This window comes from Asterias rubens, chromosome 12, assembly GCF_902459465.1.
Source record: "Asterias rubens chromosome 12, eAstRub1.3, whole genome shotgun sequence".
Taxonomy (NCBI): domain Eukaryota; kingdom Metazoa; phylum Echinodermata; class Asteroidea; order Forcipulatida; family Asteriidae; genus Asterias; species Asterias rubens.
In genome coordinates this window covers 12,249,752-12,267,211 of record NC_047073.1, presented here as the reverse complement: position 1 = coordinate 12,267,211, position 17,460 = coordinate 12,249,752, and the positions used below count along the sequence as shown (strand labels likewise).

The window sequence follows — 17,460 nt, the reverse complement described above, 5'->3', positions numbered from 1 at the left end:
TTTTTGTTTTGTTTCCTTCATTCATCAATTCCCTAAATGGGGGTGGGCGGATTATTGCACCACAGATCATCACATGGAGGACTTCCTCCATAATCAGAGCATCTAGAATGGAAAGTTTTCCGAGGCCCTAGATTTAGAATACCCAAAAACTTTTGTAAATAGCTTAATCAGTTTTTTATTATTTTTTAACTAGAATTGTAGCATAATGAAGTCACTATATCGTGTGAACAACCCAATACTGCGGCTGCAATCATGGCAACCTGATGAACAACATTATCCTTTATTGACGCTTGTACACCGCACCGACCACTAGGCCTTTACCTTCATGGACGTAGGGCCCAAAGTTTGCAGCCAAAATACACCCCCCGGCGCGGCCCCTGCTGGCAAAGGGGGTTTTCCCTGTGTTTTCAAAGAACACGTTGCACATTCCACGTCGTACGCATGTCCTGTTTACACGTGTGTGTTACGTGTCTAGTCGATTTCACCGCTCCATCCTGCTCCATGCTGTGGACTTGTCTTTATCTCAAGTCCCCAACCCCGTGCATCGCTCGCCAACCACAACCATACGGATTGTTTTGCTAGTTGGCGCGATATGCTTTAGGACCTCTCACACGAGAACGGGACTTGAATCAAGTCTACACTGCGGCTGCGTGATCAGAGCGTAGCACCTATATTGCATGATTGTCACATGGTCATATCAGATGAATGAAAGGTAGCGAAGGATTGACAATACTAGAGGTTCGTTCTGACATTTTGGGCAACAGAATTGCGTGGATTACGTGCGTGTTGTCCTACCATGAAGTTTGATGAAGAAAGTGACCGGAATATCAAGGCTACTACAAGATATTGCACAAAGTAAGTACTTTTTTGACGCTGCAGTTTTGCGTGAATTATTTAGGTTTTACAATTATTTGTGTTTTTTGAACGAAGACGGATGAGTCAGCTCAGTTCGCTTAGACTTCACAGCGATAAAAAGATTGCATCATCATTGAGCAATGCCACGACATTCCTTCAGCCCAGACAATGTACATGCAATATTGACGTTGTCTCCAAAGTACTAACTTTGTATCATGTAAAAAAGACAATAGAGATGCATAGAAAATACCTCGCATTAGCTATAGTGAACTGAACAACTATAGACATGTCACAACAAGTCTACAGCCACCACCACTACCTGTAGCTGTACCCATGTTGTAGTCCAGTCAGTTCTGTTTGTCTAGGCCGGCGGTGGTGTGGTTGGATTGGGGGAAACGTTTACAGAACGTGTGTGGTTTGTAATTAACCCATGATTTGTAGAGTTTACGATGTGAAACTATTGTGACAGTAGTGTCTGTCAAAAACAAATTCATATTCTCTATTAATATTATATTAGTCTATGGTCCGCTACTGCATTGTGCTTGTTGTTGTTGTTTGACAATCTGATGTTTCATAGAATCATTTTTTATTGCATGACATTTTGATGAGTCACAATGGATGTCGGTGACTAAGCAGCAATACCTGGGGATTGTCCTGCCTGCTCACTGATTAATAGTGTCTCATTTTACTTAGACCCAGTAACTGGGGCGCTGTACTCCTTTTTTCAAATTTTGACATTATCGGTACGACCGATAATGTCAAAATTCCAAAAAAGGAGTACGTATGACCGATAATGTCAAATTCGAAAAAAGGAGTACAGCGCCCCAGTTGAGTTACTGGGTCTACATTTTACTATAGACTAATTGTAATTAATAACATCGTGTGTCCTGGACATCCTGCAGGCATGGTGGTAGTTTGAAACATCATGGAACAAACAATTAATCAATTAATTATAATAATTACAACCTTTATTTTTCGGGCATTGGGCTATTCAATTTGTTATCAACTTTTGATTCGAAGAACGGGAGCACATCTCAAATTTCTAATTATTTGATTGGATTCTCATACTTTTTTTGCAACTCTGAGACTAAGCAACTTGATTTTTATGAAAATTTATATTAAATTTATAATTCAGGTAACAATGGTGTTATGAAGATTACCTGTAGACTGGTTGAAGTTTCAACTATAAAATGTAGAATTAATATAGTTGTCAAGTTTTTTCGGAAAAAAAAGGAAAATCACAGCAATGTTTTCAAAAGAGTAGAGTAAATCCCTTGCAGTAAGCGTACAGTACATGTACATGCTAAATTAATTTCAATATTTAATACTGAGATGAAAATTCTTTTTGTGAAATCTGTACTGTGAAATGGTAAACAGGTGTCCATACAAACAAGTGTCCATACATGGTAGTATTTATACATGCACTCCCCAATGTACACAATGTATGTACAGTTTATGTCATGTACAGTGTACATGTAGATGTACGTCTACTACACACCTGTGCAATGACTCATCCCCAGGGTGTGTTCAAATTAAAGTCATTGTTATTTGTTTAAAGTGCTGACCATGCAGGAACTGGTTGGGTGGAGTACTCTGTCTGCCCTTCAATATTAAAATGCACCCCCAGGAATTTCAGGAAATTGATTCACAAGTGAACAATATTTATCGACCATTCTATACCATCCTATAAAACTTGGAAACATGTAAAGGTATTTTCATTCAACCCATTTTGATTTGGACAGCTTGTATGATTGTAATCTTGCAATGATCTATAGGGATAGGGAATTGTTTCCAATCAGAATGCTTTTTTCATTTTGATATTATAAATTGACATGACTGTTCTACCTCCATGCCTGTACACACTGCTTCTTAGTTAGTGCCTGCATTGTTCCTTCCTCCCTGGTTAGTGAATGAACCAATGTTGTTGTTTCTTTGTTTCTATAGCAACATGATTAAGATGGATGCTGGAATGGCATTGGAGAGAGTTCTAATCAGCGCCAAGTTAGAAGGACGCATCACCTATGGAGTATACCAGTCTGTCAGAAAACTTGGAATCATGTAAGTTTATGAATATTTTTTATTTTTTCAATAACCTACGTACAAAGTGTTTGTTGTTGTTTTTGTTTACAATTTTTTTTATTTTCATATTTGCAATTTTGTCAGAAAAGTTATAAATTTGGTGGAAGCATAATTTGTTTTGCTTCAAAATTTTTAAAGGGCATTTGCCTTTTATTTTCTTAGTATGAAAAGTGGCCCCTATAGAATCAGTTAATCTTAAATTGCAATCCAAAATTTTTTTTTTTTGGCAAGTGTAATAATGCAAGGAAGTATTTCATCAAGCAATTTTGCTGACCTTATTTTGTGAACACTGAATGCTAATATATTGAGTTGCAAATCATTTTTGTTGAGAAGCAACTTTGTACATCTTATGTAGCAAGGGAAATCTTATGTATACAAGGGAAATCCTTTTTTTTTTTTTTTTTTTAACCCCCCCCCCAAAAAAAACATGAGAAATAACAAGAAGTGAACTAATCTTAAATCCCGCTGCAAATTTAATATATATTAAAAAATCTGTTGTTGTTTATACTAACAGTGATCCACAGAGAGTGATGGTATGTCTTCATGCAGATGATAATGCTGATGAGGATGTTGCTCTTCATATTCACTTTACATTGATGGAAGCTTTCTGTAGAGAAAACAGCATCAGGCTAATCAAGGTAGGCTTTGGCATTATGATAGCCAGTTGGGCGTGGCCGTTTACAGTAGACACTTTGCATAAAATTAATTAGCTGCCCTGGACATGATCGAATGATTGGATGAATACACCATGCCTTGACATTAATCTGCCTTTAGGCCAAGTAAAAAAAAATGCTAGTTTATCTACCCCTCCCTCTTCCATTTTTGAGGTCGCATCCTTTTTTTAATGTTGTTGTTTTTGACATTTTGTTTCTTCAAAAAGACAAATTTTCTGTGTATTTCTTATTAAACTTACTAATTGTAACTTCACAAAGTATGTGGTGACTTTAAACTGAAGAAATGGTGGTCAGTTTGAATTAAAATGCTTGGCATTGAAAAAATGTATGCAAAATAAAAAATGAAAAGGGTCTCATCCTTCTATTTTTGGAAAAATCCAGACGATGAACTGGTTTTTCTTTTTACTTGGCCTTTTCTTTGCTGATACAAACACAACGTTGGGTAACAAACCTCTATAGATATTTCAAACTTTGAAAAAATAGACAGATTCATGGAGTTCATTCATATTTCTCTGAAGTTTGTTTTGATTTTAATTTCATTCGTCAAATAATTGTTTGGAGCATTTGGGAAACACCAGTCCCCAATGTCTCTGGTCAAATCCTGTTTATTTTGTTTCACAACCACAGTGGTTGTCCAAAGTATTAAAGGGTATGTACTTTTTCCCAACAAAAAAAAACACAATGTCCACAGATTTACATTAAACTTACACAGTTTGAAGATTATGACAGTAGAAAGCTTCCCTTGAAATTTTACTTACTGAGGTGCTGTAGTTTTTGAGAAATTAGTAAAAGTAATAATTTTCGTCTCAGTTTTAGCATGTGAAAACGTATTAACCAGTTATGCTATGGTTTTGGTATGATATCATAACTGGTTAAGGGAATGACATGCTAAAATAATTTTGGTCTCATTAGTACACATCCTTAGTCAGTAATATTTTAAGGGAAGTTTTCCACTATCATTATTTTCAAACCCTGTAAGTTTAATTTGTGAATCTGTGGACATTTTGAAAAAGTACCCGAATCCTTAAATGTAAATCTGTGGACATTTTGAAAAAGTACCCGAATACTTTAATGTAAATCTGTGGACATTTAAAAGAAGTACCCGAATCCTTTAATGTAAATCTGTGGACATTTTAAAAAAGTACCTGAATCCTTTAATGTAAATCTGTGGACATTTTGAAAAAGTACCCGAATCCTTTAATGTAAATCTGTGGACATTTTGAAAAAGTACCCGAATCCTTAATGTAAATCTGTGGACATTTTGAAAAAGTACCCGAATCCTTTAATGTAAATCTGTGGACATTTAAAAAAAGTACCCGAATCCTTTAATGTAAATCTGTGGACATTTTGAAAAAGTACCCGAATCCTTTAATGTAAATCTGTGGACATTTGAAAAAAGTACCCGATTCCTTTAACCTTGGGATAAAAAGTACCTAGGGAAGTACTAGGGAAATCCCCATGCCTCTGTGTGGACATCCTGATCATGATTAGAAAAGATCCTAATTGAACCCTTGATTTCTCAGAAGACATTTTGCATCCATGCATGGATGGATAGTTCTGAATAATAGAAGTTCAAATGTGTTTTACCATTCATGGAGCTGAAGAAGCACTCCATTATTGTACCCTCCAGATCTGCACAGTACATAATAATATGAGGTTGACATAAATTGATCCCAGCTTTTTTTACATGTACATTTAGCGTGCAATAAAAAACAGATTCTGATTCCAGATGTAATGTATGTATTGATTTAGACTAACTGTGGACATGTTGTTTTAAAATGTTCATAGATTTTACAAAGTTGACCAATCAGAAACTTGTACAAAACAGCTGTATACTACAAGCCTTTTTGCTACCAATCTTGCAAACAAACAATCAACAACTTGTCCTCAAGTCTTGTATACACTTTCTCATTTCAGTTCATTTTCATAAAAATGTACTATTTCAGACCTTTCAGACAATGATCAGAAGCTTGACTTTGTGCTGACTTGTTTAAGGCATACAGATGGCCCTAGTTGTGGCCCATGCTTTATAATTTAAGCAGGCCTGATACTTCACAGAGGCAACGGAGGTGATTGCCTCCGTTGCCCCTTGTCATTGCCTTGGTGCCCTTGAAATGCTCCAGTAGAATTTTACAATTTCCTCATAGGGTGCCCTTTGACAAAGAGAAATGGCCTTGGTGCCCTTGCCCTTTCAAAAACGAAGCGTACAGCCCTGATTTAAGTCTACAGGTTCAATGGACATGAGGATGAATGGTTGTATTTTAGCACTTCTAGGAATGCACAATAGTCATGGGATAGTCGGAAATGTTTGCCACACTGTTACCAAGCTACCAATGCACATCACGAAGTTTGGATTCAAATTACAAATAGGTAGTGGACTCATTTTCTTGGAAAACCTGAGACATGGTGCCTGAAGCTGGTTAACAGAAACATCTGTTTTGGTGTCTTGTGTAGCCTATAGATTGTTTTCTGGGAACTACATACTACTTTATTTTCAGGCATGAGACGAGTATTTTTCAGGGAAGGCGTGAATGTTGTTAGAGGTTGTTTTTGTACAACAGGGTGTTTTTGTACAAAATGTCCACAGATTTCCGTTAAACTTACACAGTTAATAGATTATGATTGTAGAAAGCTTCCCTTAAAATACTACTTGCTGAGGTGCTGTAGTTTTGAAGAAATGAAAAGAAAAAAATTCAAAGGTTATTTTAGCATTTTTACGACAGATTACCACTCTCCTGAAAACGTATTTGTCTGTGATTTTCATCTGAAAAACGTGACTAATGAAGCTGTAATTCTACAGGTAAATTCATTCACAGCGAGTAGGGATTCATGCCATGACTCATGGTTAAAAACTTGATCCACAAAAGATATCAAACCCCTTTAAATTAGATGATTAATACTACAATTGATTGAATTATTCACAGGTTGACTGTCATGAGAGATTGGCTAGGCTACTCGGAGACACTCACCCCACCCCAGCAGCTGTAGACAACAACCCTACCCCTCCTGCACCCACTAGAGTCAACACTGAGGACTTTGTTTGCCTTCTTGTCGATGTAAGTACAATACATTGGGAACATGTTTATATTGTTTTATATAGAGGGATGTTATGGTTAAAGGCAGTGGACGCTATTGGTAATTACTCAAAATAATTATATTAGTATAAAACCTTACTTGGTAACGAGTAATGGGGAGCTGTTAAAAGTATGAAACATTGTGAGAAACGGCTCCCTCTGAACTCTGAAGTAACGTAGTTTTCGAGAAAGAAGTAATTTTCCACGAATTTGATTTCAAAACCTCAGATTTAGATTTTGAGGGCTCGAAATCAAGTATCTGAAAGTTAGTGTGTCTTTAAATGATGAAAATCCAGACTTGAAAAAAAAAAAAAAATGGAAATCGATCTTGACAAATTTTCTTGATAGAAATTCCACAAGTGCGGATTTTCAGTAAAGAATATGTCTGTTAATACTTAATATCACAAGAAAGCAAACCAAAGCAAATACATTTCCATTGATGATTGAAATGCAGTAACCCCAACGTGAACTCCATACACTGATCAGTACATGTACAGGTACATGTACAATGTACAGTTAGTGCAACCATGCTGTAATTCCAATCATCCTTGCCAGTTTGTTGGCCTTGGGGACAAAATGACATTGTGTTCATTCCTGGAACCAGTGCAGCAGTACCTGGCACTGATAGGCATTGTGAACTATTGAACTCCCTCTGTGTGGCTGGTAGTATACAGTACTGTGTAGGCCTACATAAATGCATTATATGTCAAGTGGCAAGAATTTGTACAATGGATAATAATAACAATATTTATTTGGGCTAAGAATTTACAGGTATACGTGTACATTAAAAACACATGTATTTTAAAACAAAAACTTATGTTAAACAACAGTGGGATGCCCATGAAAGCATGAGTTAAAAATTTCACTGTCGCCAAAAGGCATGTCTCCCAATGTAAGTCCAAGTGCACATACATGTACATGTATTACACAAAATATGTAATGTATATGTATGTACATACACCGACTTGTGTGAATATTAGTGCATGATTAAATAGGGTCTATTTTGTGATAAACACTCAGTTCTCATGTACAATAAAGTTTTATAGGCCGCTTGAAATTATTTTTATTTTTATTTTAAGGTCCAAATATAAGCCTTGGACCTTTTTTTATTGAGGTGTAAGGTCATTTTTTTCCAGAGAACAGGGTACTTTCTATAGAAAGTTTTTTACAAAATTCAGTTTTTTTAAGGACCAAAATCAAGGCCAATTTAGGTAGCGGCTGTCATTCAATGGCAGGCATGAAACAATTTAAAAAACATTGGGGAAAATTAGTTTTATCTTCTACAGTGAAATCAGACCTTTGTTTATTCTTTAATATTGTTCATAACAATCAATTTGTCAATTTGTTTTTTCTATTCCAGTTTCCAAAGGAGCTAGATGACGACGATTACTGTTTCCTGGAACTCTACCATACCTTGGCCCAAGAAATGCCATTTCCACGTATCTCAGTGGCGGCTTGAAAGAAGCCAGGCAAAAAAGGAAAACTCTTTTATCAACCTCAGAGTGCGGTGTGTTCAATCATACCCTCTGAATGGTTGATTAAAAACTGATGAATATGTACAGCTAGGCTGTATGCCCCGATTACCCGCAATGTGGCGGACGTTATTTGGTAGAGATGGACTAACTCTCTCATTTAGCGTCTAACATTCGGCAGGAAGGGGGTATCAGTGATTACATGGAATTCAGCAATTGTATACTTCTAATGTACATCTGCTCCGAGGCCTGTATGCTTCGCTGTTTTGAAAGGGCAAGGGCACCAAGGCCATTTCACCTTGGCAAAGGGCACCTTATGAGGAAATTGTAACTTTCTACTGGAGAGCATTTCAAGGGCACCAAGGCAATGACCAGTGGGCATGGAGGCAATCGCCTTTGTTGCCTCTGTGAAGTATCGGGCCCGTGTCCGCTACCTACATCACAGGATCGCGATGAAACTCAAATGTCTTGAAAGATTCTGGTAGCATATCGGGTGCTTGTCTGGTTCGGCTCAGGAGCCGTCTACAGCATCAAATGCATTATTGTCACTCAAACTTATCACCATAACAACCAATCCTAATGATATAGTATTCAAATGTTGTTTAAATAGGTTTATTTCGTAACAATGTTGTATGCATGCTTTATCTATAATGTGTTTTATTTTTTTTTAAAGTGACAAGTTTTCTAATGAGCTGTTTAACTTTAACAAAAAGTACATGCAGAACTTGTGTCATTAAAACAATTCTGACTGTTTTTTGTTTTTTTTTGTGAAAAAAAAATTGTGAAAAAAAGAATAATTTGAGATGAAATGTCATTCCAAGAGCGCTACACAGGAGACAATTGATTATGTTAATAAGCAGATTATTCAATCAGCATTTCCTCTGAAATGAACTTTAATTCATTACATGTAGTTTGTATACATGTGTATAAGTTCTTCATAGACTTGGATTTTGCCTACAAGAAATGTACAATATAGACTTATTTTGAACATGTATTACTATTGTTTCCTATAGACATTAACCCTGTGTTATGTGGAATACAGAAATTATTTGATGATTGCATTTTTTTTTGCCAGGAAAAAAATATTGAAACCTGGTTCTAAAAAATCTTTCGAGGGGGAAAATTATTAATTCATATGTTTTGTATTCAGTATTTTCTCTGCTCAAGCTGTAATCAAAGTGAACATTCAGCAACGTTCTTCAGGCATGCAACTTACTAACGTAGTTTTCGAGAAAGTAATTTTCTATGAATTTGTTTTCCACACCTCAGAATTAGATTTTTAGGTCTGGAAATCAAGCATCAAGCGTCTGAAAACACAAGGGTGTTTTTTCTTCCATTATTATCTCGCAACTTCGACGACCAAGTTCAAATTTTCACAGGTTTGTTATTTTGTGCATAATGTTGAGATACACCAAGTGGGAAAACTTGTTTTTGTTTTGACAATTACCAATAGTGTCCAGTGCCTTTAAACAACTCGTTAGAAGGGAAACAATCATCCGTATGGACTGTTTGTTTTACATAAAGGCACTGTGAGGATGGCATATGTAAACCTTCACCCTGTCAGTATTTTTCGGTCATGAATCTACATAACTTTTCATTTGTGGATGAAAGTATGAATTTTGTGATCATACTTGAAGTAAATTTTATGTAAAAATTGTTATCTCTATCATTTAAACAAATAAATATTTATACCAGTATTTATAAAGAGTCTAATGAAGTAATATTTATGTATGTATTTCAGCTAAAAATTATTGTTTGTTTAATAAACAGGAAGAGATTTACTGCTAACTCATTTGGAATATTACTTTACTTTTGTATTAATAATTAACATTGAGGTCAATAATAATTGGGTTTATTTATCAAATTTTACATTTCAGCAAACTAACAAAAACATTGGTAGCAAATAATGAACAAAAATATGAACTGAACCATTTCAGATTAAAAAAGACATATTTATTTTCCAAATAGCATTATCCACTGTAGATGTAAAAACAACAATGTGAATTATAAATCAATAATTATTTCAAAAGCTAGTACACAATAAAATGAAGCTATTTTATAAGAAATTCTAAAAACGTTCTATGATTGGTTTATTCTTCCTTAGCAAATTTCTATATTGAATTTAAGAAGTGATTGTTATAAAACTTAAGTAATGTTAGCACAGGTGTGAATGGAGGCTTCCTCCATGGTCTGACCTAGCCTTTTGTCAATGCCTCTGTGTTTGAACAGACTCCCCCCTAGAGCTCTATCACAATCGACTGTTGGGGAGAACACGCATCAAGCGACTGGAGGGGAGACCACGGACCGAGAGGCGACGCGTCGCAACGACTCGCGCGCTTGGTCTCCCCTTCCAGTCGCTTGGGATCGCAGATCTACAACTGTCCAAGCCACAAAGTCCTTGACAAAAGGCTTTGCTTACTTTGCTTGAGCTGTGGATCGAATCCCACAATTCTGAAAAACCCGCCATAATTTGGGGCAGAAAAAGGGACAACATCCCCTGCGATGTGGCACCTAAATAAATTCAACTGTGATCCCCCCAACACAAAAGCCATTGATTGCTATAATGACAATTTGTGCCTTGCCACACGATTTAACTTTTGCAGGCATCTTGGAGGCAACCAACAGCGCCAGCAGTGCATGAATTCTTTGAGATTGCCTGGAACTGGTGGACTCTGAACCTCGTGTGACATGGCTCATAACGATAGGCCGGTGTCGCATGCATTTATGTCCTCTATGCAATACTGTCCGGAGGATAGGATTGCATATACAATAATGTCCGCCGGACGGTTTTGCATAATGCAGTCGTGTCCGCCCAGACGCTGCTGCATAATAATTTGCAATTGTGACTTTATGGTGGTTCGATTCGAATTAGCGCTTAAAAATAGGCGTATACTAAATTATTTGACAAACAAAAGTAATTGGTTGGCTACCCTTTTGGCCTTCGTGAAGGCCTATTGCGTTATTACCAAATAAAGTAAAACAAAAAGGCTCTACTATGCCTAGTTCTTCTGTAAAAACCTTTGCTTAACACATTCTTGCAAAGTTTTTTTTACAACACTTTGTTTTGAGCACACCAAGGTAAAACCCTCTCACTGGTGCAACCCGCTCGTGGGCACTCCACTCATCACTGATTGAAACTTTCAAACCACCCCCCCCCCCCCCCCCCCCCCCGCCGCACCCCGCACACGTCGTCTCAGCTGCGTTTTCTAAATAGCGCCCTCATGTGTTTGGTACTGGTAGGTAAACAAAAAATGGGTCAATATGGCGTCCAGGCATTGCTGTGTTCCCCACTGTTCGTCAGATGGTCGTAAAATGACAATTCATAAAAACCATAAGGTTTCTTTTCACACATTTCCTAAGGAAGAGAAACTTCGAAATGATTAGATAGCAGCAATACACGGGAAGGCGGGAAAACAGTTCAATTTCCTTCCTCCGTCGTTCAAGGTATGGTTTTGCACGTGATATCCAATTCCAAGAAGAAGAAAACAAATAGTCCTTGAATGAATCAAGCTTATAATGTATTGTTTTAACAACAACAGCTGAGTTAATCAGTTTGAAATTTAATGCAGTTGTTGTACTAGCCCCACTTGTGTGGCAAAGGCCGGATTCAGGTAGCCCATGGTCATGGATACCTCTAGAAACTTTATAAGGCTCACAGGGGAGCCTTTTATTTTATAATATAGTTTCTAGAAGTAGCCCATGGAGGCAGAATTAGAAAGGGATTAGGATCCAGGGATTAATCCATCAATGATCAAGTATCAAGTTCAAAGGACAAATAATGTCATTATCGCTGTGCGTGTACACCCACCCAATCTCTAAAGTTTTCATTCCCACTGAGGTACACGCACACTGACTTACTCCTAGAACTATTTCGTTTTCCGGACGAAACCGAAATAGTTCTAGGAGTAACACTGACTCAGCTCAGTCGGAGCATGGTCAGAGTCATTCGAAGCATGTTGTCAGATTGTATTGTATTGTATTTAAACCATTATTACCAGGTTTTATTTATGAATAATTGTCGATATTATTGTGGCCTGCAAAGCACCTTCTTCGATCCTTTGTATAGCCATGCAACTGTAGTGACTGGTAGTTATTATTTTATATCGCCACGCCCACACTAAGAAAACCTTAATAAAATCTTAACTGAAAAAATAGTTACAATGACATAAACATACATTCACCATGTTTTTAAAACATCTTGTGAGGTGTTTCTAGTACGGAAACAAAATATAGTTACCAACTGTTTTGAAAACTTTATTGTTTCTTAGTGTTTTTATTAAATTCCATGATTTTATTTCAGTTGATTTTTATATCAGGCATGCAACTTTTCAGCTGATCAGCTGAAAAAAAATTGTACAAAAGTTAAGTGTTTTCTCTCTTTTTTTTTTAAATAGAGAGTTCTTGAAGGACACCCACTTTAGACTTAGAGCAAGGGAAAGAGGTCTTAAAAACACTGGACACCATTGGTAGTTCTCAAAATACATTGTAAGTGTTAGCATAAAAACTTACTTGGTAACAAGCAAAGGAGAGCTACCGGTAATATTATCTAGCAACTTTGATGACCGATTGAGTTCAAATTTTCACAGGTTTGTTAATTTGTGCATATGTTGTGATCGGCAAGTTAGAAGACTGGTCTTTGACAATTACCAAAGGTGTCCAGTGCCTTTACGTGTAATTTCACTAAAGGGAAAACTTTTTTTTTTTTGCGGGAGAAAGTTGCATCTGTTATATGTAATCAATTTCTTTTTCTTTGCTCATCAGATTCATGACAAAAATACAGTTGTATGCAGAAAACATTTTGAAGAAAATGATTTGCACCGGTCAATTACAAGACGTAAACGGTTTGTAAGACATGGTGCCATTCCACAAGTCTTTGATTGGTCCAAGGGCGAGGAACCTCCACTTCTCTTAAAGTCAGAGTAAGTTGTTTTTGTTTAAAGGCAGTAGACACTATTGGTAATTACTCAAAATAATTATTTAGCATGAAACCTTACTTGGGGTCAAGTAATGGGGAGAGGTTGATGGTATAAAACATTGTGAGAAACGACTCGAGAAAGAAGTAATTTTCCACGAATTTGATTTCGAGACCTCAGGTTTAGAACTTGAGGTCTCGAAATCAACCATCAAAACGAACACAACTTCGTGTGACAAGGGTGTTTTTTCTTTCATTATTATCTCGCAACTTCGACGACCAAGTGAGCTCAAATTTTCACCGGTTTGTTATTTTATGCATATATGTTGAGATATATCAAGTAAGAAGACTGGTCTTTAACAATTACCAATAGTGACCAGGGTCTTTAATTCAAACAATAAAAAAAGGTGCCTTCATAATCATATTAAGGTGATCCCTAGCTACCGCTTCCACGGTTGTATTGTAAACTTGGGTGCGATCCCTGGATACACAGCAACTAACGGTTGTATGACTTCTGAAGAAAGATATTGACAAAATAGAGAGACCGCCAGTAGCTTAGCTGGAAGAGCACCGATACTTAAAAATGCAGAGGTTGTTGGTTCAAGTCCCATTCCAGTCAATGTTTCTTTGTTCAAGTTCAAACCATAGAGTTATATATAAAAACTAGAGGGCACACTGGTGATGCTGCTTGCACAAACGCAACGGGACCACAAGGTTATTTGTAACATTATAACAGTGTCCGGTGCCTGTGTACACAGAGTATTTTCTAAAAAGAATTGTTTGTGTTTATTTTGTTTACAGAGTAAATGCTGGTACTGAGATGGAGACCACACCTTCCTATATGTATGTACCCTCAGACGCAGACGAAGAAAACATCCCGCTGGAAAAGCTTTATCAGGACCATGACTATGCAATGAAAGATTATGCGTCTCTAACAATCGAGGAACGCTTAGAAGCAGCAGAGAAATATGCTGATGAACTCGAGGCCAAAATAATGGGTCTGCAGTACCAGCGGTTTTGTCTGGAGAGATTCTCTTCAAACCCAGATCTGATCTTGTTCTACACAGGATTTGATAGCTATGAGTTGTTATGCAACACCTTTGAAGCCCTCCAGCCGACGGCAGACATTTCGACGCGGTTACTTCAGCTACGATTCAATAAAGAGTGCGAGACAATCAGTTGTGAGGAATTTTGTGAAGAAAGAATTCCTCTCATTGACCAATTTTTCCTGTTTTTGGTGAAAGTGAAGCAGGGTTCACACAACACGGATTTAGCTATCCGTGCTGGTTTGAGTGTTTTCTCGGTCAGTCGTATCATTCACATCTGGGCTAATTACCTGTGTACTTTTTTAAGCTCCCTACCGATATGGCAGTCACGATCTAAGATTTTAGAAAGTGCACCAGAGTGTTTCAGTGCTGTTTATAGTAGAGCTAGAGTCATATTGGACTGTGTGGAGATAAAGACAGAGAGTGTGGCAACGGACCCTTGTGATCCACAATGTCAGTCATTAACAACACAAACGACATACAAAGGTCTGATAGGGATGACGCCAGCCGGTGGAGTGTCCTTTGTCAGTCCTTTATTCCCAGCCCCTGTAACAAACAGAGACATGACCGTCAAGTCGCAGATCATTCAACTGCTAGACTGTGGTGACCAAGTGATGGTGGTGAAAGACTTCCATATTGAAGGTGATCTTGCAGATGTAGGAGCCACGCTTGTTCATGTTCCAGCTGGTGTGAATAACAGCACATCAAGTCTCTCGTCTGAAGAAGTAGAAGAGGCGGAGAGAAGACTTCGTCTTATAACTCATGTGGAACAAGGTTTTCAAAGGATAAAGGATTATCATGTGTTTAATGATGTTGTTCCGACCAATATGGCCGAACAACTATGGACTGTATGTTGCCTCCTTACAAACTTCATGTTTCCGTTGTCATGACATTTTGTGATATCTCAAGCAAATAGTGCTTTCTTTATGACGGATTTTAAATACCTATTTAGTCTTAAAGGTAGGGTCATATAGATTGGTAAAAATATCCTTTATCTCAAAAACCTGTTCACTACTGACCAGCATCGTAAAAAAAGGCCTCATTTTCTCAAATGAACTATTTCCCCAACACGCTTCTCTGTTATAACACAATAGGAAATAGTTATCATATTTTGAAATAAAATACAATTTCAAATTACTACAAATCAACAGATACAGCGTCACTGGATGGGATAGCACCAACAATTTCATACTTTCCAAATTAATGACCATAAAACTTACCTGGTGCATGCAAGGAGAACTGCAGCTGTTGATGGAGGTTTCCCCGTCAAAGTCTGGTTCAGATATTTTTCCTCCCCAAAACAATAGAACTTGAGAATCGATTCACGCATGATTAATTTCTCAGATCCATTCATAAAACCTGCAACCAGAGGTGTAGTCGGTACCCTCTGTCACCTCGCTAAACGAGTTTGATGTTTATGTGAAAATACCTCGACAAAGTTTTGCTGTTTTCTCAGCAAGTAGACACTATAGGGCCTACTCAGCTGAAACTTTCACGTGTAATTTTTATTGTATCCCTATCTTTCTTTTTAATAATGCCTATAGAGAAGCATTCTTTATCGAAACCAATCTATTAACCCTAACTTTTAACCAAGTCGTGCTCCAGCTCTTGGGTCAAGAAAGCTGCATCTGCTTAAAAAGCTCTCTTCCTTCACTTCAGATACTTCAACAAACCTAATAACTGAAAACCCACTTGTTCATTCTTATTATAAATATACCATCGTCATTATCGGAGTTCTTTTTTCTACGCACCATGAGTGTCTTTCTGACAGATGCTCTTTACTTAAATAATTGTCAATTATTTTAATTTTATATTTATTTTTTAAATAAAAAGTACGTGCATCCAAAGCTTGCATTTACTTATTCACATGTGTATTTATTTTTATCATTCGCATTTCCTGGAATGAAAGGTATTACTGTTTAACAACGGTCCACATAAAGGCATGGACACTTTTGGTAATTACTCAAAATAATTATAAGCATAAAACCTTACTTGGTAACGAGTAATGGAGAGCTGTTGATGGTATAAAACATCGTGAGAATTGGCTCCCTCTGTGAAGTAAGGTACTTTTCGAGGAATAAGAATTGGATGTTGAGGTCTCGAAATCAAGCATCTGAAAGCACACAACTTCGTGTGACAAGGGTGTTTTTTCTTTCATTATTATCTTGCAACTTTGATGACCAATTGAGCTCAAATTTTCGCAGGTTTGTTGGTTTATGCGTAAGTTGATAGATACACCAAGTGAGAAGACTGGTCTTTGACAATTGCCAAAAGTGTCCAGTGTCTTAATCATCGTAAATAGACATCTATCTTGCCCTAGACGCAGAAGAAAAGAGTAAAAATTGTATAAATATATAAAGAATAAAATTATTTGCTGAACATTTCAATGTGAGAGTTATGCTTCCTTATTAAAATTCTTCAAAAATGCTTCTTGGAAGTAATGGCTGTGATTTGGCTCAGCTTTATACACCTTTACAACTATTTTTGATATTGAAAGAAAATTTACAGCTAGACTGACCCAGTAGTAATTGAAAATGCTTCCTGGCTAAGTGTCTGTAATAAATTTAGAACAATTTCTCCTCCACATACATGTAGCACCCCTTTATGTAAGTTTGTGTCTTCGAGAGCTAATTGGGGGCATGGGACTATGCCTATTTTTCATGTTTATGGATGTTTCTTCCTGTGATGACAGCATAGAATAATTAGCTAGTCCAATACAAAACCAACATATATTTGTTTTCTGGCTTTTATCTGATATTTTATGAGGAATTGTTTGTGACAACAAGATACAATGTGTATAGACCTTATGCACATGACGTCATTTCAGTAAGGCGCCCTCACCTAGAGGTCAAAAGGAGGTTGTTCATTGACCAATCCTATGCGCCGCGCGTACAAATCTGTGCGTTTCGATTGTTTTGTCACCGTTTTTCCACTAAGATGGCCGCTGGATGACGTCAATGCATAAGGTCTATAGACGATGTGACCTGTGACATCACATGTTTACAAAAGAGCCACAGAGCCTGGACTTCCTTATTTTTATCAATTTTTGATTATGATGAAAGGGAGGGCACATCTCAAATCTTGTCATAACTCTTGGATTTATGTGGAAATTATGACACAAAATGTCAGCTTTCCCATAATATATGACCAGTGCAGTATCTTGCCTGCCAGGAAATCCAAAGAATGTAAAAGGTCACTCTTATTGTAAACAAAGGTCACATGGTATGTACCGATTATATCTATTGTTTGCCACACCGGTCCGATTGGTTCGAAGTTTGGTGTCATCATCAGACCATTGAGTTGTATCTTTCTCCCCCTATAGATAAAAACCAACAGAGGGCGCCCTGT

At 37.1% G+C, this 17,460-nt stretch overlaps 2 protein-coding genes across 3 annotated transcripts; both read left to right on the top strand.

The window, feature by feature from the left end:
- The first annotated feature begins 687 nt into the window (after nt 1–687).
- On the top strand, nt 688–8,474 carry LOC117297589 (growth arrest and DNA damage-inducible protein GADD45 beta-like). The gene is made up of 5 exons (XM_033780698.1): nt 688–855; nt 2,800–2,913; nt 3,449–3,572; nt 6,533–6,664; nt 8,043–8,474. The coding sequence occupies exons 1-5, from the start codon at nt 797–799 to the stop codon at nt 8,139–8,141; spliced, it is 528 nt and encodes a 175-aa protein (XP_033636589.1). The 5' UTR covers nt 688–796; the 3' UTR covers nt 8,142–8,474.
- Nucleotides 8,475–11,408: 2,934 nt separating this feature from the next.
- Nucleotides 11,409–16,276, top strand: LOC117297588. Of its 2 annotated transcripts, XM_033780696.1 has the most exons (4): nt 11,409–11,598; nt 12,549–12,639; nt 12,916–13,073; nt 13,868–16,276. In XM_033780696.1, the coding sequence occupies exon 4, from the start codon at nt 13,887–13,889 to the stop codon at nt 15,000–15,002; it is 1,116 nt and encodes a 371-aa protein (XP_033636587.1). In that variant the 5' UTR covers nt 11,409–11,598; nt 12,549–12,639; nt 12,916–13,073; nt 13,868–13,886; the 3' UTR covers nt 15,003–16,276. The 2 variants fall into 2 exon arrangements, with proteins under 2 accessions (XP_033636587.1, XP_033636588.1); XM_033780697.1 differs by lacking the exon at nt 12,549–12,639.
- The last annotated feature ends 1,184 nt before the right edge of the window (nt 16,277–17,460 follow it).